The sequence below is a fragment of the Marmota marmota genome, unplaced genomic scaffold, assembly GCF_001458135.2.
Source record: "Marmota marmota marmota unplaced genomic scaffold, marMar, whole genome shotgun sequence".
Classification (NCBI taxonomy): Eukaryota; Metazoa; Chordata; class Mammalia; order Rodentia; family Sciuridae; genus Marmota; species Marmota marmota.
The window spans coordinates 27,756,663-27,784,657 of NW_026000229.1; the positions used below are offsets into that span (position 1 = coordinate 27,756,663).

At 42.8% G+C, this 27,995-nt stretch overlaps 1 protein-coding gene across 1 annotated transcript; it reads left to right on the forward strand.

Annotated features, from left to right (window-relative positions):
• Positions 1 to 50: 50 nt before the first annotated feature.
• Positions 51 to 27,907, forward strand: Gnb5 (G protein subunit beta 5). The gene is made up of 10 exons (XM_015480092.2): positions 51 to 187; positions 3,318 to 3,359; positions 5,843 to 5,919; positions 10,554 to 10,686; positions 14,891 to 15,034; positions 16,865 to 16,956; positions 20,690 to 20,738; positions 23,383 to 23,479; positions 24,172 to 24,338; positions 25,571 to 27,907. The coding sequence occupies exons 1-10, from the start codon at positions 95 to 97 to the stop codon at positions 25,580 to 25,582; spliced, it is 906 nt and encodes a 301-aa protein (XP_015335578.2). The 5' UTR covers positions 51 to 94; the 3' UTR covers positions 25,583 to 27,907.
• Positions 27,908 to 27,995: the final 88 nt, after the last annotated feature.

Genomic DNA, 27,995 nt, shown 5'->3' on the forward strand with positions numbered 1-27,995 from the left:
TTGCTGAGTTAGCTTGGGGCTCAAGATTGATTGTGGCATTGTCATTCCAGTGCACCAGGTGGCAGAGCGGGTGGAGGCCCTGGGCCAGTTTGTCATGAAGACCAGAAGGACCCTCAAAGGCCATGGGAACAAAGTTCTCTGCATGGACTGGTGCAAAGATAAGAGGAGGATCGTGAGCTCCTCACAGGTACGTTGCACCTGGTGAGTGACCTGAGCAGCCTTCTGCTTTTGTAGCTAAGAGAAAGCAGAGCTGTCCTTTTCAAAAGCCATCTTCTGATCTTTATGGGGGGCTTATTCTCCAAAGGACATGATTTAGCAGAAAGAATTCTCTTGCACACTATAGAACTTCACTAGTTTGGGTAGATTTGAAATTGGTAATAGTTGGAACATTGTAGATTGTATTTAACTTCTTTCATGAGCCATTTAAGATTATTTCTGTCTGAACATGTTACAAGGTCCTATTTGTGAGCAAATGCAGTTTTGAAAGTCTTTTTCACCCCCGAATCAAGGACATAAGTGATTGAGATTCCACCAATACTTTCTTTAATTTTAAGAGTTTATCAATTCTTATATCTTAATAAATTAAAGATGTGTGTTTGGAAATTATTGTTTTTTTCATTTTTATTTTTTGTAGTTTGTATATTTTGTTTTACAACTTATCAATTTATAATCTATTTTTGCATAACTAATTACCTCAAGATTTAGCAACTGTTTTAATAGCAGATATTTATTATTACAGTTTCTAAGAATCAAGCATCCAGGTGTTGATTCTGGTTAGGGCCTCTCACAAGGTTGCTGTGAAGACATTGATGAGGCTGCAGTTAGCTGACCCCTTAACTGACGTGCAGACTCACTTCCAAGATGCATTGATCACATGGCTGGCTATTGACCAGAGGCCTCCATTCCTTCCCATGTGAACCTATCTGTAGTTCTACTCAAAACATAGATAGTCTGTTCCAGAACAAGTGACCCAGGAGAGGGAAACAGGGGCAGAGCCATGCTCTCTTTTATGACCTAGCCTTAGGATGACATTCCATCGCTATAATGTATTCTGTGGTTCACACAGAATAGGCCTGATATGAGGAAGAGGATTCTGTTAGGGAGTGTGAACATCATCACCTGGGATGATGGGGAGGTGCTTGGAGGCTGGCTCCCACAGTTTAGTAACCTTTACGTCTGGTTTTTTTTTTTTAACATGTTTTTATGTTATATGTATTACACATAAAACTGTAAACTGAAGTTCAATAAGATATTCCATAAATCAGATTTTTATGGTCAGTGTAGGTTTTCTGTCACCCCTGGCTTTTGCTCAGCTTTTTTAAAAGAAGATTTATTTTTTCTTAATAACTTGTAAGTATAAAAATTACATATCCTAGATTATCCACAAGCTATAACATTTATGTCAGCCTAAAATTGGACAGGACAGTTATTACCATATATTATCTACAAACCTAACATGTTACATTTACCTGCTTTGTATTTTTGACAATAATAAATTTATCACTTAGGCATATTAAAGAAGCCCTGAAAAATAGAACAAAAAGGTTTTCTTCCCACTGCCTTGTCCCAACCATTATTATTATTTTGCAGCATTTCTTTCTAACCTTTCTTTTTTCTCAAATGTTTATTTTCACAAAGTGATTATCCAGATGTACATGGTGCTACCTAGCTAGCTCTTTGGATTTTTTAATCCTTACAAGCATATGGAATACCAGCTTTTCTATCGCTCATGCACCACCTATTGCAGGTGGGAAGGCCAGGGCCACAATAGCACAGGCCCGCACATCCTCCTCTGCTGCAGAGAGGTAGGAGGAGGAGCGTGTGGGTGTGGGGAGGAAACTGGAAAATTCAGGAAAGCTCTGCAACAGACTGACTCATTAGCAACTTTCTCCCTTAAAAGGCAGGAGATTAGTCACCCTGATGGGATAGGATTAGGGTTTGTGGTGGAAGGCACAATCTCTCCAGGCATGTAGGCCCCTGGTATATAAATCTGTGCTCATGGAGGGGACCACATTTAGTTTAATGAAATTCCAGAGCACGCAGGGAGATCAGTGGGCTGGGAGGGGGAGGAAGCCATGGACATGGGAAGTGAGGTGACATCAGTACTCTTCCCCACAACAGTCTGTGGAGGCTCTAGGCACGGAGGACTAAGTCACAGAAGGCTTAGCTGAGCTACCCACACTTTGTGTTTGGCCATTTAGTCAGAATTCAGACCAGAAGAATCACTGCACTTAGGGATCCTGAAAGGCCCCAAATGACCAACTTTGACTTAGCTTCAAGGTTCCTCAACCACACACCTTAATCCAGAAATTTTCCATCCGATCATGTGAAGCAAGAAGCTGCATCCCTTTAGAAATCAGACCTTGCTTCTGCCTGTAGGTGGCATTTTCTTCTGATTTCCCCCAAGCTCATTCAGCAGATTTGGCTCCAAATGCTTGAGTGATTCAAAAATTGAGCCTGCCACAGAGAGCGCAGATTTACCATCCCTGAGGATGTGCAGGAACACCACGCACTTAAGGAGGCCAACTTGTCCACCCTCTTCCACTATCCGTCATGATCTGGGCAGGTGGATGCTTGTAGGGGGCAGGACTCATAGATTTACCTCCAGTGGGTTTATACTACAAATAGACGGCAAGGTGGTCATGCCCTACACCCCCAGCTTGGGTACCAGCAGTCACAAGGAAAGTAACCATATTGTTTGTGAAATCAGTAGCCCACAGCTCCCCTAACAGGGGGTGCTCTTTGTTCACTGAACAACTGCCCAAAGGGCTCCCCATTGTTATAGGAGCATATTGCACATTGTTCTGGGTGTGAAATCTCAGAGTAGGGAGCTCTGCTGTCCTTGGGCACCTGGAGAAGTGGACCGCAGGGAACATGAACTTCAAGGAAATGGGAGAGGGGATGAAGTATTGGAGATTATGTAGAGATTTATTGTTTACCTGTCAGGCACCTAAAGGTAATTTTAAATTTTTACTCCCCTAACTTTTGGACATTTAGAATAGGGGGGAATGACAGCTATACCAACAGCTTGTGTAGGTTGATCAGCAGTATAGAAGAAGCATCTGAGCCTTGCTTTCTGTACTTAGGTTGATTCAGAGAATGTAGGGTTGAAAACTGGGCCTTTCGCCAGCTTGGGAAGGTTAGCCTCTCCCCACCTCCATTTTTTTCATGAGTAGGTTGGCGGATCTCGATTACCAGGTACTTGCACCAGCTTTCCACTTCACTGTCCTGCTGGACGCAGCTTGACACGGACTTCTCAGCAATTACCTGAGAGAACTTGTTGCCAGCCCCTGAACTGTTTTCTCTTCTCCCTCCAGGATGGGAAGGTGATCGTGTGGGACTCCTTCACCACCAACAAGGTGAGGCCTCCTTCCCAGGCACATCAGGGAATCTCAGTATCCTGCCTGGTTTGAAGGTGCTCTATCCTGATCCTCCACCAGGGCCCCACTGTGAGTGACCACTCAGCCTCTAGACGTGGAAGCCTAGGGAAAGCCCAGCCACATTTGAGCAGTTCCGCCAGCCCAGAGCAGCATTTGTTCCTCTCTCGAGAACTCCCTCACCCTGAGAAGAACATGTAGTTACTATAGAGGGCACTACTGCTAAAGTGGGAATGGGCATAGCACAGAAAACTGCCACATTCACATGTCCCACTGCATTTTACTATTTTTCTTCCAAGTAATGACGGGAAGTACCAAAATCCTCCATCATTTCTTCCCCTTGTACCTTGGGCCAGACTTCACAGCAGTGGAAATGAACAGGTGGAAAGCTGAGGCTGCTGTGGGACTGAACTGAACCATCATGTGATACTGTGGAGTCTGGTCTGGGCACATATGCCTAAAATTAGGTCTAGATTTAGACTTAACATAACATATAGGCTGAGCTCTCTGCGTAGGCATTTGCATGCCTGTATCATACAGTGTTTGCAGTAGGAGAACTGTGTATTAAATATGGGTTCCAATATTTATTTGGAAAGGAGATCTTCCTCTTAGCCATATAAGAAAAGGAGACCTATAGCTCCTGATACAGGGGCAGCTGAATAGCATCCATGCTCCCCATCATTGATTGTGTTAGTAAATGTCATGGTAAGCAGCTATTACATGATCTAATCCAGTGAGGGACCAGAACCATTTTGTAGAACAGAGTCCTTAATGGTCAGGCTCCTGAAGAATAATAAAAAGAGCAATCTAAACAGGCTTTCTTACACATTACCTCCTTGCAAGCCACAGCCTCTCCTGGCGTCCCTCAGCATCTTCTGCACCGAGGGGTGCAATCATTTCTATTTGCACCTTAGGCATAGGGCACGGGCTGATTTCTGGGAGCTTCAGGGATGCTGTGTGGCTGCTTAGAGAACATAGCCATTACTGGTAAGCAAAAGGGCCCTGGCCCTGTGCTGAGAGCGGCCAGTTCAGCTCCGTTCATTGGAGGGTGTGGGTTATTCTTAGCATCTGAAAGGCTGCAAGACTGTGACAACAGGATTTTGGCAGGCAGTATTGAAGTCTGTGTTTCCCCACAGAAACATGGAGATTCACAACAGAAAAGAACACCTGGCCTCTAATGTCCATTGGGAATCGTGTAGTCCCATCCCTCGATTCATAGGCAGACAACGTGGGACAAGCAGGAAAAATGTCCATTCCACATGGGGTTGCATATGTTGTTACTGTCAAAACCAGGACCAATATCCTGTGCTCCTTGGAATTAAGATCATGACGCGAGTGTCCAAGAGATATGGTTTTTATTGTTTGCTTATCTGCATGCAGGAAAACATAGTGACTGGGCCACCAGGCAAAAGCCAGGGATGTTCTGCTTAGTTATTTTTTTTAAATATATATATTTATTTTAGTTGTAAATGGACCTTTATTTTCATTTATATGTGGTACTGAGACTTGAACCCAGGGCCTCACACATGCTAGGCAAGTGTTTTACCACTGAACCACAAACCCAGCCCCGTCTGCTTAGTTCTTAATGCTTCCATTTACAGGTTCTCTGTGATCCATGCATACAACCCAAGATCACCCTCCTCCTCCTGTCACCCCCATGCATGTACCCCTCTCCAGAAATGGTTTCAGGACCTATAGTGAGCAGAGACTTATGCTTACTCACCAGTAAGCAAATTTCTACATGGAAAATGGAAATCAGAGTCAGTAAGGTAAAATACTTACCTGAAAGGAGATGCAGATACATATTCAGATTCAAAGAAAAGGAACCCCAGTAGTCAAGCAGAAGAACAAAGGGAATGTAACATTAAGAAGTAAAATATTGGTCTGGGGATATAGCTCAGTTGGTAGAGTGCTTGCCTCACATGCACAACATCCTAGGTTCAATCCCCAGCACCACCACCAAAATAATGAATAAAAATAAAATATTACCAGGCATGCCGACATATACCTGTAATCCCATCTATTTAGAGATTGAGTCAGAAGGATCACAAGTTCCAGGCCAGTCTCCACCACTTAGAAAGGCCGTAAGACCCTGTCTCAAAATAAAAAACAAAGTTCTAAGTTCTGGGAATGTTGTTCAGTAGTTAAGCCATCCCTGAGTTCAGTTCCTGGTACCAAAATTAAAAAAAAAAAAAAGAGTAAAATATTAATTAATACTTAGAAAGAAGTAAACATATTAATATTTTTTTCTAGTTGAGATTTTTTACTTTTAGAATATAGGACATAGTTTAGTTGATGATGGGAGGCTGAGACCCTTCGTCAGTCCCAAGCCCACCTTTGTCCTACAGCTCTCCCCTTTGAGACTATGAGGTGACTCAGTGGGAACTCTTTTGTAAAAGTTAAATGTTAAGACCTGTGCAGAAGAGCCTGTCGCTCACTCTGGAACGATGCATGCTGTGTTTCAGGAGCACGCGGTCACTATGCCCTGCACGTGGGTGATGGCGTGTGCTTACGCCCCGTCGGGATGTGCCATAGCTTGCGGGTAAGCTTTTCAGATTTCCAGTTAGTCACAAAATACTTTTCTATTGGCAAAAACAAGCAAACAAATGAGAATTTATAAGTTTTGTTACTACTTGTTAACAATGGGTTAAATCCTTCCCTGAACTTTATCAAAGAAGAACCCACAAAACTCTCTTTCATGATGATTCTCACTGCACATTGACAAAAGTGTAAGTCCAGACCTGTCCCCTGTTCTCTCAACTGCTGTTGGTGGGACTGTGAATTGGTGCAAACATTTTGGAAAGCAGGTTGGTGATATATTTCAAATGCATTGAAAAATTGGTAAGCTTTGCTGCAGTGACCACATTTAGTAATTCGTTTGAAAAGAATGACCCAAAATGTACAAAAGCCATGCAAACAATGACATTTATTTAGCATTTTTTAAATAAATAAGAAAGGAAACAATGTATTCATCAAAAAATGAGTGAATTGTGGTATATGAATTGATTGAAATTTTATACAGCAGTAAAAAGAGAAGTTCTCAATTACAGTGTGTGAAAAGAATATCAAGGTTACTAGGAAAATTGTGCCTTATTCTCCTCTCTCCTGGAGCTCAGTTTTACATGGCTAGAATTGAAATATACATAATTTCCTGTCCTGTGTTAAACAATTCTGGAACCATTCAAAATGCTTCTCTCAGCCATATTTGAAAAAAGAGACAAAGTAAAGACTGGGATGAACTGTAGCCATTGTGATAGTAGTTCATTCTGGATGATGAGACTATGGGAAATTTTTCTCTTCTTGATAATATTTTCTACTTTTAGTTTTTTTTTTAATAAGCATATGTTATTTTTATAATCAGAAAAAAAGACATTTTAAAAAGGAAAACTCAGGGCCCCTAGAAAAACTTTTGTCACCCAGCCAGAGTCATACCAACCATCTTCACCAGTGTCCACTCCCTTTGTGCAGCTGTCTTGGGGACATCTTCTCACTCTTTCCTTCCAAGTGTCAAGACCACATGAGTCCCTAGAGCTCATACACATGTATTTCATATTTTCTAACTTTTTAATTAACAAAAGTATGTCATGTCTCCATTTTATAGCTGGGTGCTCATTTATATAAAATTCATCCCATTTTCTTTCTAAAAGAATATGACGTGGCTACAAAAAATAGACATATATATGTGCCAAATACGTGCCACATTTAGAGAGAGAGGGAGAGAGAAGCAGCCACAATTATAAGGTTGGTGCAGAGGAGTTCTGTTGGCTGTACAGTTAGGAGGCACAGTCCCCACAAGGCTGTCCTCACTGCAGGTGCCAACCACAAATTCAGAGGTCCCCACAACCACCCTCAGGCTGGAAGGCGCTGTACTTCCTGTCTTAGCTTTATCACAGCAGGGTAGAAACCAGACCATCCAAAGGGACAAGGCATAGGGTAGAGTCTGGGAAGGGTGAGCTTCCAATCATCCTCTCCCCAGGGCCTCTTCTCTTGGCCACAGTGTGGTAGTATCCACAGAAGATCCCCAGCTGGTGCAGCTCACTTAGGCCGTCTGTGTCCCAGGTTATTGGGGCTCGATGACATTGCCTGCATGAGTCTCCAGCTCATACCTTCAGTCTGCACTTCCTCTTGGGGTTGGAACTGACATATCCCAAAGCTCTCATCATAAATCACATTATGAGATTGTTTAGTAGCCAAAGCCCCTCAGGCAAACAAAGACATTTACCGGGCAGGACATTCCAGGGGCCCAGACATCACCTCCCAGGAGCAAAGGAAAAAATTCTCTTAGGTCAGGTCAGCTCTTCACCACTTAGTAGGTATAATAAATACAGTTTAAAAATCCTAGAGTAATTTTTCTAATTGGGTATGTATTTTGGCAAATGCCTAAAGTTGTATGGGTCACATAATTCTTTAGTGTTTGGTATTGAAATATTAGGTATCAGGTCTAAATTTTAGAAAGAATATACTGGGTAAAAAATATATTGGGTAGATTCTTTTGTAATTTACAATGCAGATAATAATAGAATGAACAATGTCTTCAATAATAGTTTGAAAAGTGAAGCTGTAGGCTATTATTATGACCCTCACTAAGTGGAACCCAGTGAAAGGATTTCGATGAGGGCAGGGGGACAGGAGGGAAGGATTGTAAAAGGCCCTGGTACATAGCTTCCTGGTGCCTTACACTGGTACAGAAACAGTTCAGAGAGAGCTCACAGGTGCCCTAATCTGAGTCATCTGATTCCCTGGCCCTGGCCAATGGGGATGGTCAGTACCTGTACTGCTACCTCGCCGATCGCTCAGAGAAGGGAAACAGAGGAAAGTGTGCATATTTGTGAAAGCATTTTTTTTTTTTTTAATTGGGGATGGATGGGAGAGCAACAGACTAAACTGGGAAATACTGAATCCTCAGTGTAGTGTCTCCCCCTCCCCCAGACCTTCCCTAGAACTACCATGAGCAACTGTGGTGAAGTTTCTGGTGGCAAATCTAACATAATATTCCCTGACCATGGCATCCTCACAAGTCCACCCCTATGCCATGTTTTATAAAACAACCAAGGTCACAAAATTAGTTGGGTGCTAAAGCAGAGATTCAATACCAAGTGCATCACTCTGCAAAACTCTGCTTCTCTTAGCGATGCAAATAACCTTAAGTATTAAGTGTTCCAACAAAGCTACAGAGAAATTATTATGAGACTTCAGGCTGGGGAAGACACGTCCCCAACTGAAGGTTCAGGTGAGAACATTGCCCCATGGCGCACTTGCTCATCACCACAGCCTACTGCAAATCATTCTCAACCGCACCATCTGTGAGCAAGCTTGCCAGAGCAGATTGCTAATAATAAACCATCCAAGCATACAGCTCCACCTCTAGAAAGGTAGAGGGTTCCCTGAGCTTCCCCAGAGCCTCAGAAAGAGTGACCCCATGCTTGTTCCCTACTGAAGGGAAACAGGGATCCTTGGTTAAAGGCTGATGTTAGGTCTGGTGCAGAAAAATAATAAACCTGGGATATTTTCCTGTTCCAGAAAGTAGGAAAGAGCTGGGAATGTAACTCAGTAGTAGAGCATGTGTTTAACATCCTGTAGGTTCAATCCCTAGCACAAGAAAGAAGAGTAGGAGAGAAGGGAGAGGAAGGGAGGAAAGGTTCAAGGACCAATTGAGGGTCATTTAAAAAAAAAAAAAAAAAGAGCTGACTTGACTCCAAATTTGGGACGATTTGAAATAATTATTTAAATGAAATTACAATAGTAATGGATCACAACACAAGGAGAAAAGAAGTCTGTAGGTGCTCAGTGACACTGGGGAGGCAATTCTTCCTTCCAGAAACAAACCAGCTGATAAATGCAAAAGGCATTATCAAATCAGAAGGTCACCATTTTGTATCCCTACAGTAATATTTGATTCAAGCAAGGCTGATCACACTAAGCCATTGTATGAAAGGCTTTGGGGGAAGAGGATATTTTCATGGTCTCAAAATACCACACCACAGATTATTACTTGTGATCAACTAATGACCTTTACTTTGGAGAGGAAGGTGGAGGCCCACCTTCACTAAGTAGTCAAAGTAAGCATCACCAATCTTAGAACAACAGGTATCACAAGATTTTTGAAGTGGAGCAACAAGAGAGAAGTACCCAACATCACCTTTACATTATTATTTCCAAAAATATTATACAGGTTGAATTTCCCTAATCTGGAAATAATGAAGTCCACAGTACCCCAAAATCTGAAACATAATACCACAAGTAGAAAAATTCTACCTCTATTGGCTGGTATGTTTCTGGAAGGAGGAATCTCCTCTCCCAGTGTTACTATACACCTATAGACTTTTTTCTCCTTGTGTTGTGATCTGTTACTATTGTTATTTCAGGTCACAGTCTACACATAGGTACACTAAAAGTATTGTATAGAGTTACCTTCAGGCTATGTGTATAATGTGTATATAAAACACAGAGACCTTGATGTTTAGACCTGGGTCCCCTCCCCAGAATTTTTGAAATATGCAAATATTTCAAAAGTTAAATTTTGAAACACTTCTGGTCCTAAGCATTTTGGCTAAGGGACTCAGCCTGTGTTTGAGTAACCAATGTGACAAATCCAGAGTGTGTGACCTTCTATAAAATAGTTGACCTAAGATCTCCTGTCATGAGCAAAACATAAAGGTAGTATGTTCTAGATTAAAAGATCTTAAACAATTGTAACAACTGAATGTAAGATGTGAACCTTCATTGGATTCTGGATCCTGAGGACAACTGAGGAAGATTGAATATGGATGACTTATTACATAATGTTATGGAATTTTTGTTAATTTTTCCAGATGTGATAAAGATGTAGTAGATATATATGAGAGCATTATAATTTTTAGGAGATGTAAATTTGCAAATTGACGTATTTAGAAATAAAAAGTCATGTCTGCAGTTTGCATTCCCAGGGTTCAGAATTTGCTCCCACAAACATGACAAAATATTACTTAATGAATGTAGGTGAAGGATTCTGATATAAGGTTTTTTGTTTTGTTTCAGTTTTACTGCAGGTTTGAAAATCTTAAAAGTAAAAGTTGGGGGGAAGGTTACAGTGTGTGATACTGCTAAGGAAAAGGTTGTGTGAGTGTATACAAAAAAGACAGTACACATATCCTGTTCATCTGCGTTCACCCTGATGCTTGTTTCCCTCTGTGCTAGTGGTTTGGATAATAAGTGCTCTGTGTATCCATTGACATTTGACAAAAATGAGAACATGGCTGCCAAAAAGAAGTCTGTAGCTATGCATACCAACTACCTGTCGGCCTGCAGCTTCACCAACTCTGACATGCAGGTAAGTAGGCAGGGAATCTTCTGGGGCGGTGGGACTTGCTATCTCCTGGTCTGAATGGAGTTTTTAGGGCACTTACTTGTGTAAAACTTGGCTGAGCTTCAGGGTGGTGCTCCTCACACATCTCATATCCAACTTTACATTCCTGTTTTAACAACTGCAAAATCTAAATGCTTCTGATATTAAATTTGTGCCCTACTTTCAATAAACCACAGCAAAAGCAATACAACCCTAAAACTTACACTGTTTTCCTTAGCAAGTTGTAAAAAGCCTTCCATGGTTTGTTTTTTCACACTTACTCAGCAATCCTGCCTAAGTGCCTACCACCCTGTTGACAGATACCACCTGACTCTGGGGCAGAAAGCTCAGAGCCAGAAGGCATCACAAACGTGCCCTGCCTGTGAGAAGAGATGGCTGCCACCTCAGGCCGCCACAGTGTGTGAGGGAGCCCATGAGAAGAAAGCAGCCCTAGAGGCTGGCAGTGGCAGAGCCCAGGGATGGGCCCTATAGAAGGAACCATTGTAGGTGTGAGTCAGATTTGGGTTGTTTAAGGAGAGTCCATAGGCTGCTCTGGCTTCAGCTGGTTGATGTCAGGAGAGAGGTGAGGCTGGAGGTAGGGAGTCCAGGTATCTGTAACTATTCAGTCACTGGTGGAAGGAATGTCCACACTTGGGGTGCCACCACAGACCTGCACAGTAGGGGGCATTGCAACCAGCAATGGCCATAGCTAAATGTCCTTGAGCCTGAGGGTCAGCCAAAGCAACACAGGACATTTAGTCTGGATAAAGAGAGGCTCTGAGGGATTCAAGATCAGTGGGTTGAAACCATCTGAGGTCCCTCTGGTGAAGACCCATCCCCTTCACTCTGTTGTCACAGGTGCTGGCAGTAGGAGCTAAGGGGACGCCTGTGTCAGAAAGTACTTTCTAACCTGCAGCTAGTGGAGATGGAGGGAAGTCCCTGCTGCCTTCCTCTAGGGGGCAAGCCCAGGGGGCAATGCAGGGGCTAGGTCTTAGCTCCCTGGTGTTCTAGATAGTGATGCCAGGTAAGGTTTTTACTTCTGTGTCATTTGTTTTTCTCACTACAGGTAAGGATGATAGTAAATTCTTCCCACCTAAGGTTTTCTGAAGATTAAGTGAGATAATTTATATAAAATAACATAGTTCTTGGTAAATATCAATAAATATTACCTGATATTATTTCAGTAATATTACACAAAGCGTTATGGGTGATTCACGGTTTGGTACCACTGAACTAATGAGTCTTATAGCTGTCTTCCATGTCTAGGATCTAGGATGATAAACAAAAACTAAAGTGGCTGCTATGACTCCACATTCCATAACAAACAAGTGACAATGAGTTTAGGATTTGGTATAGTGCATTTGTCTGAATAAATATTTGGAATTTTTTAAAATTTATTTTTGTTTACATTATAATGAAAATCACAAAAATTTAAAACAAAAAAATTCCCTATTAAGAATTTACTTTGGATGTTTAAAAACTCTTTCTTTGGTGAAAGAGTATGGTATAAAAATCTCTCAAAGAGCTAGGCTGGGGTAATCATTTAAAGCAGATTATTTGGAACTAGTGTCCCATAAAAAAGTCATGTTATTGACCCTTTGCAAGTGTTAGGACAGGAAAAGACTGGAGCATCCACTAGTGGGTGTGGGCCAGGAGAGACTGAAGGGATCTGGAGCACATTTCAAAACACTGGTACCCAAATTAAGATTTATTTCAAGGGTTGGAGATGTAGCTCAGTGGTAGCACGCTTGCCTAGCACACATGAGGCACTGGGTTCAATTCTTAGCACCACATACAAACAAAGAAAATAAAGGTCCATCAACAACTAAAAAAAATTTTTTTTTAATAAATAAATTATATATATATATATTTGGTTCAAGTCTAAGGGTTCATGAGCTACGTTTACCAACCTAAGTCACCTTGTTGAATGTGCACAGGCCTCCCAAGGGATGTCAGGGCCAGAGGCAGCGCTGAGCACAGGTGCAGGGGCTTTGCAGCCTTGGAGATCCCCTGAATTTGAATGCTGCCCCTGAGTGGGGCCTCAGCGGCTTTGCCCAGGAGGCAGGTGAGCTGGGGAGGAACCTCAGAGTATCCTCTCCTGGCTTCAGGGAGATCCTGGCCTCCCCAGACTCTCCATCAGGAAACCCAAGCCAACACAGTGTAGTAAGGCCAGGGTGGGAACAGATTCCCCTCCTTGTAATCTGTCCAATCCCTACCAAAAAAACAAACAACAACAACAAAAAACACTTAAATGATAGATCTAATATATAAGAAGGGACAAGAGAAAGGGGAAGGAGGGGAGAGGAGGGAGAACTCACCAGTCCTGGAAATTAGCAGAGGGATGGGAACAGTGAGTGCATCAGCTTTGACAGCCCTGGAGGGGCTATGTCCCTGTGTCCTTCCCTTGGCCCTCAGTAGCCACCCACACCTCACCTTGACCCTGTGGGGCAGCCAGAGGTGAGGAGTAGGAGGCTCTGCTCTCAGGACTTAACTGTGGTGATCGCCTATTCTGCTGCATACAAAGAAGGCTCCAGGGCTCTGTGATGTAACCAGCAGGACCTAAGTGGGCCATGAGCCCTGAGTCCCTACCAGCTTTCTCCCAACCTCAGGAGGCTGTGCTCAGCCACAGCCCAAGCCTCCCATGCACTGGCAGTGGTGACAACCAGAACTCCACCTCCACCCAGGCCTTTCCCTGGCACCAGGGCTCCCCTGAACTCTGGCCATCCTCTGTGCTTGGCAGCTGCACAGAGGCCACTTGGGTGGCTGCACTGGCCTCCAGCAGACTTCCTGGAAGGTGCCTTTCTCTTGCTTTCTGCTAGAAGCTTCCACAGCTACTCACCTACAGTCTGAGGTCCTCAGTCTGGTGCAGCTCATCTTCTTTCAGAGCGGACCTTCGCTTCCTGGGTCACCCTTCCCTCCCATTCTCTTGGTCTGGCCAGCTGTCACTCCTGTAAGGCCACTTAAGACATTGTCCCTGGGTCAGGGCTCTTCAGGTACTGCCTGCATCTCAGCACTTCTCACATGGCTGCCAGTGATCATTGCATTGTCTGGTGATGATTTCAGCCCCCAGGCAACCATCAGGAAAACATGTTGTCAAGCAGAGCTGAGTTTATTAGACCCCTGCAGTTAGGGAGCACTTCAGCTCCATCACATCTGTTGCATCTCAAATGGGGTTATCAGGGGAGGGTTCTCCCCATGTTTCAGGGTCCAGGCTGATGGGAAACTCGTTTAAGATATGATAGCTGTGGACTGGTGAGCACAGTGAAGGTCTTGGAGTCTTGATGAGCACATGATTAGTCTTGATAAGGAAGTCTGTTTGGTTCACAGTCTTTTCTTCCAGGAGCAGGTATTCCTAGAGCAAGCATCCAGGTCCTTTTAATGGTCTTAGTTTTGTCTAGCATAGTAACAAAACAATGCCTGGTCCTCAAGTTAACACAGAAAAGGGAATTATGTTGGTTCCATTCTCACTGCCAGTCTTGTTAAATCAAGTTCTGGGAAAACAGATACCATCACAGGATCTTTCTGCAAGTCCTAATGCCCCAGCACAAGGCCCAGACATCATCAGCACGTAGCAAATGTTTACTGAACCTGTGTGTGCATGAGTGTCCTCCAGCACGCGTCAGCGATCCTGGGGAGCTTCTAGAGCCACATCCTGCTCTGGCAGAAGCAGCAGCAGGAGAATGCACCTGACAAACAGCTGCCTAGGTCCTTGTTGCTCTACGTACAGTTCAGGGACGAGCCACAACCTCACCAAGAGTGTAGGAGAAATATGGGCTCTTAAGCCCCACTCCAGACTTCTTAGATCAGCAAGCAGACCAGTGGTTTGTGAGTACCTCTGAGAATCACTTTAGTGTCTGGCCTGCACAATAATGGTATCTGTTTGACAGGTTTCCATAGAGCACCTCCTACATGCAGCCAGCAGTGGAGCCCTGTAGGTACCACAGTGGGGCCACTGGCATTTTGAGGAAAACAGGCACAGATATCTATGATTCAATGACTGTGCTGGTGCCAGAGACCTTCCTACAAGAGAGATTTCTGTGCTTGCATCTAGATCCACCAAGGAGTGTGTGTATGTTTGTGTCTGTGTCTGTCTGTCTGTCTAAGGAGGCTGCTTGGACAGACTCCTGGAGAATTTTAAGCCTCTGATGAACTTCCCCCAACACTCTCCCTTGTCCTTTTCTGCTGACAGATCCTGACAGCCAGTGGCGACGGCACATGCGCCCTATGGGATGTGGAGAGCGGGCAGCTGCTGCAGAGCTTCCATGGGCACGGGGCTGATGTCCTCTGCTTGGATTTGGCCCCCTCAGAAACCGGAAACACCTTTGTGTCTGGGGTAAAGACCCAAGGAAAATCTTTATGGTCCTTTGTCCATTAGGGAGGCCTGTGGTGGCAGTTCTTATGCATTCATGGAACCGGACTTGCTCCTTCCGTAGAAGGAGCTGCAGGAAGAGTCCTCAGCTCCCTACACCACCCCAGCTCCTACCACAATGGCAACACTGGCTCCAGGCCCCCTTCTGTTCTGCTGCTGACATTCAGCCATCTAAAGAAAGATCTGGAATGTTCTCCCATGTAAATGATTCAACTCAAGGTGCATATCTGCCATACAGTATTAGCACTAGAGATGAGGTACCACACAGGTGCAATGGCTACTGAGGTGAGGTGGCACAGAGATGTGCTCAGAACTTCAGAGCTGTCGAAAACTCTTCCAGCCCCGTGTCTATTGGCCACCGACCCCCTCCCGCTCCAGAGTACAGGGACCAGAGTATTTGAGGGCTCAGAGTTGAAAGACAAGGCCACATAACACAGTGCAGCATTAGACTAGGAATTAGGCTACCTGGCTCCTGGATTCACTACCTGATTTCAAATATCTTCACCTATAAATTTATCATAATATGCAATAGAACTACCCCCCACTTCCTCGAAACATTACCAGCAGTGGATGGAAGAGTTCATGCTGTGTTGTGCTGAGGCATTTCTGTGGCAGCCCAGGAAAAGGTCAGAACAGAGCTGGCCAACCTGACCCCCAGTCCTGACTCACCTCACTTAGAAGACAGTGGTGAGTGAGGACAGTGACACACAGTATGTCCCATGACTTTTGCTCCTGAGAGACATAAGGTTCTTTGCTTTAGGCTGCCTATGCCTTAGCCCTGGGAATCATTGGCATGGACCCTGGTTTTCTTCATGGGTATTTGACCATCTGTAGGTTTTATCCCATTGTGATTATATAACTGTGTTTATCACTGCTCAACTATACAGGGTTTTTTTTTTAATTATCTGAAGACTATATTATCTTTTAGAGCACTGGACTCCATTTGATTTATTGTCCACTAAAGATGTGAAGACACTCCTGATTTTACTGTCCTCATCTCAGCAACACTAGGAGTGCTGCACCCCAGCAGGTCTCCCCGAGATAGCCCCTATGCTGCTTCATTGAACCCTTTGCTCTGCGTTGAAGCCGCAACTTGGACATCAAGTTTAAACCATTGCTTCTGTTTGACTGTTGAGGGTCTGCATTTTACCACTTAAGCTTGGTAACAGGATTGCTCTGCAGGAATTTATCAAATTGTTCCCAGAATCCTGATAGCATGGTGTGAAAAGGCTCATTTTATGATCCTCTGTGTGGTGCCTTTCCAAGTGCTGAGGTGGAAGCCCAGCAGGTGCCTCTTCTAAGTTGATGGCAGGTCCAAGATTAAGCTCTTGTTTGCCAATTCCCAGCCCAGCATGCTGCTGAGCTGCAGGTGGCCCAAGGGCACCTCAGACAGAGCTGGTACTTTTGCTGCTCAGCTTTAGCCCTGCTGACCCACTCATTAGTGTCACAGCAGAGAGAACCCAGCATGCACCACCGTCTGCCTGCCTTGTCCTCTGGGCTTACAGAAAAAGGGAAGGGGAAATGAAGGGCAGGGAAATGCCCAGAAGGAGGGTGAGAAGGAGGCTCTGGAGAGTCACCTCCATTCAGAAATGTGGGAAAGAAGAAAACATGCTAACGGGGAAAGCTGGGTGCCCCCCTGCCTTGCTCCTTCCCATTCTAAGACCTAGTGTAACTTTCTCAGGGTTTATTGGTTGAGAAAAGTAGCTATTCTCAGAAAAAAATGTCTTGGGACTCCTGCTCTGTCTATAGACAGTCCTTGCAGTGCCATAACTCTGAGTAATTTTACATTTGCAGGGATGTGACAAGAAAGCCATGGTGTGGGACATGCGCTCTGGCCAATGTGTGCAGGCCTTTGAAACACACGAATCTGACATCAACAGTGTCAGGTCAGTAAGCAAAGTGTTCCTGTTACTTCTCTGTCCTGTCAGTATTACCTGGGCTTGGGTTGTCCCCAGCCCAGGAACCACCTTCAGGCTTCATCTACTTGGCTGAGAGGGACTACTCAGCAAGAGAGGCTGAAGGTGATAGAAATGATCAGCGCTCCAGGTCACATGGAGAGTTTTAATTTAATTTCTTTAGGAATAATCGCTATTCTCCCTAAGTTGAATTAATATTTCTCATGCATCCAGCAAATATTTACTGAGTGTTAATATACTAGACATCATTCTCATAACTGAGATTGTCAGTAGTGAATAAGATAAGCATAGGCAAGGTCTTTTCTCTGCTAGAGGAGATAAACTATAAATAATAAAAGTGCAGTTTAATTTGAGATATCAATAAATGCTATGAAGAAAAGTAAGACAGGGAGATATGATGGGATGGGCTATTTCTTAGATAAAAAGTCAAAGCCTCTACTAGAAGGAAACACTGAAATCGGGGCCAGAATAATAAAAGAGCCAAGCTGCAGGTGGAAGAGTTGGGGGAAGAACACAGAAATGAGATGTCGAGGGACCTAACAAAAGGCCAGGTGACCACTGGAGAGTTTAGGGGCAGGGTAGCTAACAGGATCATGTTTCACTTTGAAAAGAATACTCTATATAGATCATAGGGGAGCAAGAATGGCAGTATGATGACCACTTAGAAGGTTGTGTGAATTCAAGAAAGAAATGGTGGTTGAAGATAAGGAAGACATGATGGAGACAGAGAAATGTCAAGAATTATCAAGGGTCTGAGATTTTACCTACCTGAAAGTTAACAAGTTAGGCTGCCATCACTCATAGATGCTGCTAGAAGATACAACTCAAAGATGAAGGACAGTTTATATTAACAGCAGTGGCAATATCCAGAGTATCAGCATGTTTGTGCTGGTTACTTAAGCCCAAGTCACCCCAGGGTGACATACAGAGAGCCAAATAATACCTTCATGCTCACAGGATGCATTATGGAAGAACCCTGAACTTAGGGAACAAAAATCTTTTATCTGGGCAGTAAGTAGTGATCCATTTCCTAAGACAGGGAAGACTAAAGGAAGTGCAGGAAGGAGATGCTTTTGCACATGGATCTAGGAGCTCTGTTCAGGACTAGTTCAATCTGAGATGCCTAGTAGATATCCAAGGAAGATGTCAAGTAGGTAGCAGAATCTGTGAATGGGATTCTAAGGGAGAGGTCAGGATGTGACATGTATGGAAGACACCACCGTTGAGATAGTATTTAAAGAATCTTCATTATGCTCAGAATTCCAAGAATGTTCATTATACTTGGTGGGAAAATACTAAACTTGTTTCTCTTAAAAGCAAGAACAAAAGAATACTTATTTACTTCAGTACTCCCTGCTGTCAAATGTGGGGTAAGGAAAAAGAAAGAGATTTCCTTTTTGCAAATGAGTAGTAGTTACCTGGACAATCAAGGAAAATCAATCTAGAAACACTACAGAGAGCAAATGAAGTGAGTAAGTTGCATGATGGAAGATAAAGCCTCAAAAATAAATGATAATGAAGTACAGTTTTAAAGTGCACATTCTCTCACCCACGCTGTGCCCTCTACCCTGACTCCTTCCTCTAATGTTCATCAGACTCTCAGGTCTCCAGATCTCTTCAGCATCTGAAGAGTTCCCAGAACTGAGTTAGATGTCCTCTGGTGACAGGGGCCACACTGTATGGCCAATGTATTCATCTGTTTCCTCTGCTGAGGAAATCAGAGGGGTAAATGCAACCAAACATTAAGTATTTATGAATTCTTAATATAAGAAATTTTTTAAAGATATTGATAAGTAGAGAAATAGACCTTATTCTTGTCAGTAAAGACAAAATATAACCTATCAAGTGGACATTCCTTCTGTGTAGAGTGCAATCCCAGTTAACTTATTTTATAGAATGCTATAAATTGATGCTGAGATTCATCAGGCAGATTTTATGGGGATTGATCCAGTACGCTGTGTCCAGGATGCCAGGGCAAACACTGAATACTGTCCGTCCAAAGCTAAGGTCACACTAAGTGTTGTCATTGGTCTCTTAGCATGCCCTTGGCTATACACGGAATGGTTAGGACATGGGCTCATGTGACAGAGATCCAAGTAACAGTGACTAAACAAGATAGAAGTTTATTGTCACACTGAAGTCTGAGCTGCTTTGATGGCCCACTCTGTCTCTTTGAAACCCTGTTGTTCCTAGCATGGTGCTTTGGCCCAGCTTGCCTTCCCCTGGGTCTCCTTCCCAGCGGGTGAGAAGAGGAGGGTTGAAGGTATCACTTCAGCTTACATCCCATTAGCTAGAACTAGACTAAATGGCCAGTCTGGCTGCAGGAAAACTAGAACATAGTTTTCATTCTGCCAGGAGCCAAGAGGGGAGTTGGTGTTTCTCAGTGGGGCACTCTACTTGTGTTTTAGGTAGGACATTTCTTCATCATGAGGGACTGGCCCTTGTAAGACATTTTGCATCCCTGGATGCCCCAGCCACTGAATTCTAGTAGCACCTCCTAGGTTTGTTGACAACCAAAAACCCTGCTCATATTTAACCACAGCAATAGTAGAGAGAGACAGGGAGGGAAAGAGACAGACACACCAAACATCACTTACAGATAATCCATTTTACACTTGAACCCTAAATTTCCTGCCAGCAGAAGGAAATCATAGCCCATGATGTCCCAAATGAAGTATAATCTAGATATCATTTTAATTTGACATTGGAATATTGGTGTGTCAGACTCCATGAATCTCTAGTACTTTCAAAAATATGAGCTCACAAGACAACTGACTGGAACAGAGCTTCTAGTTCTTAGCACATGCCATCTAGCCTTTCTGTTCTCCATCCCCTGCTTTCAGACTGGTATAAGTTAGTCACACAGAGTCAAGCTTCATTCTCTCTTGACAAATGTCTTTACTTTCAACTCCCCCAGGTAGGAGAGGTAATTCCATAAGCTGTTTTAAGAGATCTTCTGCTCTAGCCTTTATAGAGCTGTTGGATATAGGCCATTTGTACAAGAAAGAGGGTGCAGCAGGAGGTGTGGGGACACCTCTGAGTGCTGGCAGAGTGGGGGTTGGAGACCTCTGTTCTGATTCTGCCCACAACCCATCATCTACACATTTTTCCTACCTATCATTGAGAAGAGTGAACATGGCAGTAATAGTTGCTTATTGAATGCTTTTTATTTGGTACCATGTGAAATTCTTTGCATGCTGGGTCTTATTCGGTCTTCCCAACAGAGAATATGTGATATTATCCTCAATTTTAGCTGAAGAAACTAAGGCTAGGCAAGATACAGCCACATGTAGTACATGACAGCACAGACAGCTGAACGTGGCTATCCTTGAGCTCTGAGCCCACTCTCGGGAAATAGGTATGTGATCAAGGGAAACCACATTTACAGGGCACCTGCTCTGTGTTCAGTGCCTGATGCAAATACACATATTTCATTTATTCCTCATTCATACTCTGCAAGGCCAGTGTCACTGTCCCCTGTTGACAGAGAAGAAAACTAGAGGTCACTGGACCTGCCATAGAAGCCTCCCTTCAGGTCTCTTTAACGAATGTCCCTCTGTCCCTAGAGGTGGAGGTTCTGATTTTGGATGAGCAACATGGGAGGGTCTTCCTGGAACAGCCATCCCAGAGGACTCTTATGGGTGTCAAGGGACAGTAATGACCATTCTGGATTAAATGCTTTCTACCCAAACTCTCTCTGCAGGTACTATCCCAGTGGAGACGCCTTTGCTTCAGGGTCAGATGATGCTACGGTATGTTTCTAAGCTCTTGAAAAACTTTTCCTATGAGAAAGAGAGATATGCTAAATTAATTTTGTCTTATAAAAAAATAGCTTCTTATGAAAGTAATGTATATTCAGTGAAGAAAACTTAATTTTAAAAAATTTAGTAGTTGATAGACCTTTATTTTATTTATCTATACACAGTGCTGAGAATTGAACCCAGTGCCTCACACATGCCAGGCAAGTGTACTACCGCTGAGCCCCAGCCCCAGCCCCAAAAACCTAATTTTTTAAGGAGAAAAATTAAATTACCTTAATATCTCTAAGACAAAAATCAGTTAGATAAATTCCTGTCTTTTGTCTCTTCAACAAAATGCTTTATAATTTGCCTTTTTCACATAGTGGATTATAAACGTCTTCTCATACTGGTAAATATTTGTCTACATTATATTTTTCTTAATAGCATTCCACATATAGACATGCCAGCATTTATTTAACCAGGCTTTGATTTATGGACAGATTTTCTCATTTTCTTTTCCCTGTTAAAAACACTGCTCTAAGTAAATGTTTGTGTACCTTTCTTATTATTTCCTTAGAACTCTTAGATATTACTTGCTGAACCAAAAGTAGACCCAGCTTCAAGGCTTTGATACTAATTGCAAATTATGTTTATCAATTTTTGAGGGCAAAAATATATTTTGGCTGCCCTCAAAAATGTCAAGTATTAGTAGGACCTGGTGGTATGCACCTGTAAGTCTCAGCTACTTGGTAGGCTGAGGTGGGAGGATCACTTGAGCCCAAGAGTTAAATGCTAGCCTAATCAACAGAGTGAGACCCTGTTCCTAAAAATTAAAAAAAAAAAAAAAACACGTTAAATATCTTGTTAAATAATAGGTTTCATTCTGATTTGCTGCTATAAAAAATTACAAGGTAATAGATTAAGAGTTTTGGTAATAATGAAAATCATAAGCTTTTCTATATCAAAAAATATGTAACAAAAGGTAAGGGCATAGCCAGGCATGTGGGCATATGCCTGTAATCCCAGCAGCTTGGGAGGCTGAGACAGGAGGATCGAGAGTTCAAAGCCAGCTTCAGCAAAAGCAAAGCACCAAATAATTCACTGAGAGTCTGTCTCCAAATAAAAATACAAAATAGGGCTGGGGATTTGGCTCAGTGGTTGAGTGCCCCTGAGTTCAATCCCAGTGCCAGAAAAAAAAAAAAAGATAGGACATACATTTTGGAAAAATTCTTGCCATATATGTGATAGACCAAGTAAAAATCCTTTAGATGTGAAGAGGTTACATAATCAATAAGCTGAATACCACATTTGATGGACCTTTATTCATTTATTATATAGGATAACTATAGACCATTTACAAAATAATAAATCCAAAATGGCCAATAAATACCTAAAAATATTTTTTAATTCATCTATAATCAAAGAAATGCAACTTGAATATATTCAGATGCCTGTTTTGCCTGTTGGATCAGCTAAGCATTGCCCAGGGGTGGAGCTGGTGAGGCAGAGGATCTTTGGAGAAACCCCAGTAAGGCTTGTAGGTACCACCCTTCTGAAGGGAAGATTTTCAGTAGAAATTATGAGCTTTTAAGACATCCTTGTGTTTTGACTTGGCATGCCATTTCTTGAGAACAATTCTATTCTAGAAATTCTACCTCTTGACTATTCTAAGGAAATTTTCAGAGGTATATTAAGATTTTTACATAAGAATGCTCACAATAGATTTTCTTTTTCAGTACTGGAAATTGAACCCAGGGTCTCTCACATGCTAGGCAATCACTCTGTCACTAAGCTATATCCCACACCTTTTTTATTTTGAGACAGGATCTTCACCATGTTGCTCAGGGTGTCCATGAACTTGTAGTCCTCCTGCCTCAGCCTCCTAAGTAACTGAGATTACAGGTGTACACCACTATACAAGGCAGCATGATAGTGTTATTTATAGAGAAAAATTTGTCACAAGCAAGCACTTAACAGGGTGTGACCAAAAAGATTCTAACATATCAACATGAGGGATGTTTGACAACCATGTGAATTTTTTGAAGATTATCTAATGATAATTAAATAATGCTTATAATGTTACTATAAACAATAATAAAACATCTACCCTGGGCTGGGGTTGTGGCTCAGTGGTAGAGTGCTTGCCTAACGTGTGAGGCACTGGGTTTGATTTTCAGCACCACATATAAACAAATAAATGAATAAAGGTCCACCAATAACTAATAAAAAATTTAAAAATCTACCCCATTTATATATACACACATAAAATAGAAATAGACTGAAGGAAACAATCTAGACATTAGCATATCTCTAGGACTTGGGGTGACTTTTATTTCCTTTTTCATGCACTTCTAAATATTTTTGAATTTTCTACAATAACCATGTTTCCTTTATCAGGAAAATATATTTCATTTTTGTTTTTGTACCTGAAGAAATTTTCTGCATGTACTGATTGTTTGGGTTTCTAATGATCCATGGAGATTAATAGAAGTCAAAACTGAGGGATGAAATAGTAGAAGAGAAAGCTAAAGAGATTTTTTTACCTCATCTGTCAAACCATATAAGCCACCAGCTCCCACCAGAAGCTCTGGGGTCACCATGTCACCAAAGTGGAGCCAAAAGTAAGTGCTTTTTTGTCTGTTTCTTTGTACCCCAGTGTCGCCTCTATGACCTCCGAGCAGACAGGGAAGTCGCCATCTATTCCAAAGAGAGTATCATATTTGGAGCATCCAGCGTGGACTTCTCCCTCAGTGGTAAGATTGTATTTCAGAAACTTCCCCAGGATTGTAAGACAGGACCTGAATGCAACCCAGCTCTCTGTCAAGCTTCCCACTAACTAAACTTTCTGTGAACCATTATGTTAAACTCACATTTGTCATTTGTGCCATTTTCCTCAACTGCCCTTTGTGTGTGTGTGTGTGTGTCTGTGTCTGTATGATACTGGGGGATAGAACCTGGGGCACTTTACCACGGAACTACATCCCCAGCCCTTTTTATTTATTTATTTATTTTTAATTTTGAGACAGGGTTTGCTAAATTGCCTTTACCATCTTTGAACTTGCAATTTCCCTGCCTCAGCCTCCCAAGTAGCTGGGATTACAGGGGTGCGCCACCACACCTGGCAAAATGATCTGTTTTTGTCCGCCTTGCCCCTTGGTCCCCCTTCCTCTGGGGTCCCATATCCTGTACATACACGTAAGTCCTTACAGAATGGTCACATGATATTACAGTGATTTATTTCTCTCTGCCGCACATCCAGCATGGGGCCAGCAACTGTGCTTTTTCCTCTTTAAATCCCAAAGGCAAAGCACAGGGCCTGGCACATCGTGGCCTAAGTCACTATTTACTGATTGAATGAATAAGTGAATGAATGTGCGAGTGAGTGATGGAAGAAAAGCAGGAGGGAGGAAACTGGTTTAATAACCATCACATCACCCACTTGAAGGTCGCCTGCTCTTTGCTGGATACAATGATTATACCATCAACGTCTGGGATGTTCTCAAAGGCACCCGAGTCTCCATCCTGTTTGGGCACGAAAACCGCGTCAGTACTCTCCGAGTTTCTCCTGACGGGACTGCTTTCTGCTCAGGATCATGGGATCATACCCTGAGAGTAAGTGAAATGTGTTTCTACTGTTCCGTGTGTGACAGGAGAGAGAAGTGACCAGCCTTCCTTAAAGCAGAGAGGGCAGAGCAGGCTGAGATGGGCTGGTCAGCCAGGCAGCAATCACTTCAGCTCTGTGGGCAGCCATAGAGGCAAGGAGTTTCGTGGGGAGGTGCAGAGGGCCCCATCCGCACAGGTAGGTGTTAAAGCACAGATTGGACAACCATGTATCGGTGTCAAGTTGAGGGATAGCTGGGCTCAATAATCCACAATGCTGCTTTTGACCCTGAGGGACAATTCTTGTGATCCTAACCTTTGGCACACCAGATTTCTAGCCTCTCCTCCCAGTTTTGCTGTGTTCTTCTTACTGATGACCTTGTTATGACAAGGGACACAGGCCACAGACACTTTAGGAAGCCTGTGAAGCCTCTAAAATGGTCTTACAAATTGTGTGTGTGAAACAAGCCCTCGTGGCTTTCATCAAATTCTCAAGCTCCATGACCTTGTCCACCTTTGGCTCCCTCAAAGTATCATCAAAATAGCCTATTCATCAAGCAAAGCAAGTTTATTCCACATGTCAGTATGAAGGATCACAAACTTGACAGAGACTTAGTAGCATCTCAGAAGGGGAGGGCAGAGGCACATGTGAGGGTCTGGCTTAAGGCAGGTCTTAGGACAGAGGCAGTTGGTTAGGATTGGGCATGTCTGTGGCATGATAGTTTTAAGATTGCTGGAACCTGGGTGAGGGAAGGATTTCAAAGACTAGTAGAGTAAACAGTCATTTGATGCTCTGAGTTGTCCTGAGACTTGGACATTATTTCTAAAGTGGGCAAATGGAATGTCTAGTTTTAGGATAAATAGACATAAAGAATTTTTACAAAATTCCTAAAACAAAAAGTTTTCTGTGAGTTCATCTAAGTGTCTTATTGACGAACACGGTGAACTGTTGGGGTACAGATGGTTCAGATCTCAATCTGAAAGAGCTACCAGTCTCTAGTAAGAGGCCACAGATGCCTATGGATGATTAACTAAGAGAGAGGGGAGTCAGATCCCCAGAAGCACCTTCAGGTGGCTGGGAATGAAATGTTTTCCTCCTAAGGCACGTGAGTACCCTAGTTTGGATGGAGTGAGTTCATGCGTGTGCCGTGTGCATACAAGTGGATAGACTGATTTTATCTCCTTAAGTTCAAGTCAGACAAGTTGTTAACTATTAAGGAATTTAAAATTATCTGTCTTCACAGGTCTGGGCATAATCATCATCTCACAGTTCACACATACGTACCTGAGGATGGAATGTGAAATCTTCACCTGTAAATAGATAGACCTTCTAGAAGAGCTTAGGGTTTCTTGCAGTTTAGCTTAAGGGATCAGCTGCATAGCTCAAACTCACTAAGCATCTTCAGCATCACTGCTAAAACCACCACCCCTGGAAATACATTCTCATGAGCCTTCAGCACTACAAGAATACTTTGAAGAACAGTATTTTTCATTTTGACCTATTTATAAAGTTTATCCATTTTTAAGGTTATTCTAAATAACTTTAAGTTTATTCTAAATAATTCAACTCATTCTGTTGCCCATAGAATTCAGCAATTGAATATTTCATACTACTTCCTTGAATCAAATTCATTTTCAGAACACTTTAAAATCTGCTTTTTCTTAGCGTACACTGTGACTTTTGGAACCTTGCTCTAGAAGTGCTGGTTTTATGGACTGTCTAAGGAGGAATGTGTTAATTGGCCTGTGACAGAACAAAATTCCAATTCCAAATGTTATTGGACAAAACCACTTTTTAAAAATGTGTTTTTATTATAAAATTATCTTTTTTCAGTCTCCTGTCATCTTTTTTGAGATAAAACATTTTTGTCTGTGTACACTGTTATAAATGAAGCAGGAATATGCATAAAACAGACAGGATGTTTGATTAATGAATTACATTGCTGATGTTATATATACCTAAATAAATGTATTAGGGCATTTTTCCTCATTTGAGGGAAGAGCTGAATGCTGTCTGTAACACAATGCTTCTGAGAGCAAGCAAAACCTTCCTGTGTGGGAACATAGGACAGTAAACTTATTTAAAAACCTATTAGTAGCATTAGTGGAAACACTTGGATCAAAGTGGATCTTATCCATATAAATTATATTCATATATATTGCACTGCAATTGTAATTGCATACACAGATTGATGGATAGATCTTGAATAATAATGTATTTATTCATCATATATTTAGAGAAAAATATCAAAAGAACATTTTGTCTTTATTTGAAATTCAGCAGTTCCTTCTAGAAGATGCCAAGTACTTTTTGTTATGAGATTCCTTTTATTCTTTCTTTCCCTTTCTTTGTTTTAATTTTAAGGTGTAGAGATCTATTTGTTTTAGTAAGCTGCTCATTCAAAAAGTTCACATGTGCCCAGGCACGGTGGCACACATCCATGGTCTCAGCTGCTCAGGAACCAAGGTAGGAAGATCGCTTGAGTCCAAGAGCTCAAGATCAGACTGGGCAAGATAGCCAGACCCCTGTCAAAAAAGGGGGGGAGAGGTGGATACAAAAAGATACATTACTTAGGGGTCTGAAAGGTCACCTCAGAGACCCAAATCCTTCCTAGGTGAGGCTTGCCCTGTGGGTGGCCTGGGGTCTGACCGGCCAGGTGCTTGCTGTGCTGAGGCTATTTGTGTACATCCCCTGGGTTGTCCAGTCCCCTCTCTGCTCTGCCCAGCCCTTTTCCTAGTGGTAGTTTTGGCTTTGTCGGCCCAGCCCCAGGGCCTGCTTCTCCTTGCACAGCTGGAGCTGGAACAGCCATGGGAAAGGCCTGGACTCCCATAAGCACTGGGGAGGTGGGAGTGCCAAGCCCACCCTCAAAACTATTCAAGCATCATGATGGGCCCACCAGTCAAAATCAAGCAGACCAGCTGTTCTATAAACTCACTTTAAATAAACACAATACTTGTATTTAATCATTTGCAGAGCAAATATTTACCAAGGGTTTTATAAGACACCAGGGCCAGGGTAGAGAGGAAAAGATTAATGGCCTCTTCCTGCCTCCTGAGAGCTCAGGGTTAGAGGGAGCATGGTTCAGAGGAGCCATGTTTTAGAATCGTCCAACGGCTGACAGGGTCAACCCTAAGGGATGAGCTCTGCTCTTGAACATCCCAGAATTTGCCTGGGATTCACTGACCTCGAGCTGTCACCCCTTCCCTCTCCACACACCTTTTTGTCTCTCTACTCTGACCTGGACCTGCTAGCTTCCAGAAGTGAAGAAACACAGGGCAAAGGAAAGCCCACTGCACTCAGGGAAGCAAGTTCAAGTGTCCATGTTTGGGGGTGGAAGCATCATCAGTCCACCTGCAAAGTAGCCCAAGATTTTCCAACCAAGAGAGCAACTTCAAGGCCAGATGAAAGTATTCCACAGAATGCCTTGGGCAGGAAGCCACCTCTCCCCAAAGTCCATGTTCTCACAGTGGGTGCTGTGTAGTATTTATTGGTGAAATTCTTTATTTGGAATATACTATGCCATGTGGAGACTCAAGGGTAAACTCCATGTAATAAATTGTATTTTGCATATTGAAAATAATACTGAGTGTAGTTTTTGAATCAATTTTTCTTTTTTTGTAGCAGACCTGGGGACAACCTGCTGAACCATTTGTGGTGAAGGGGCCAGA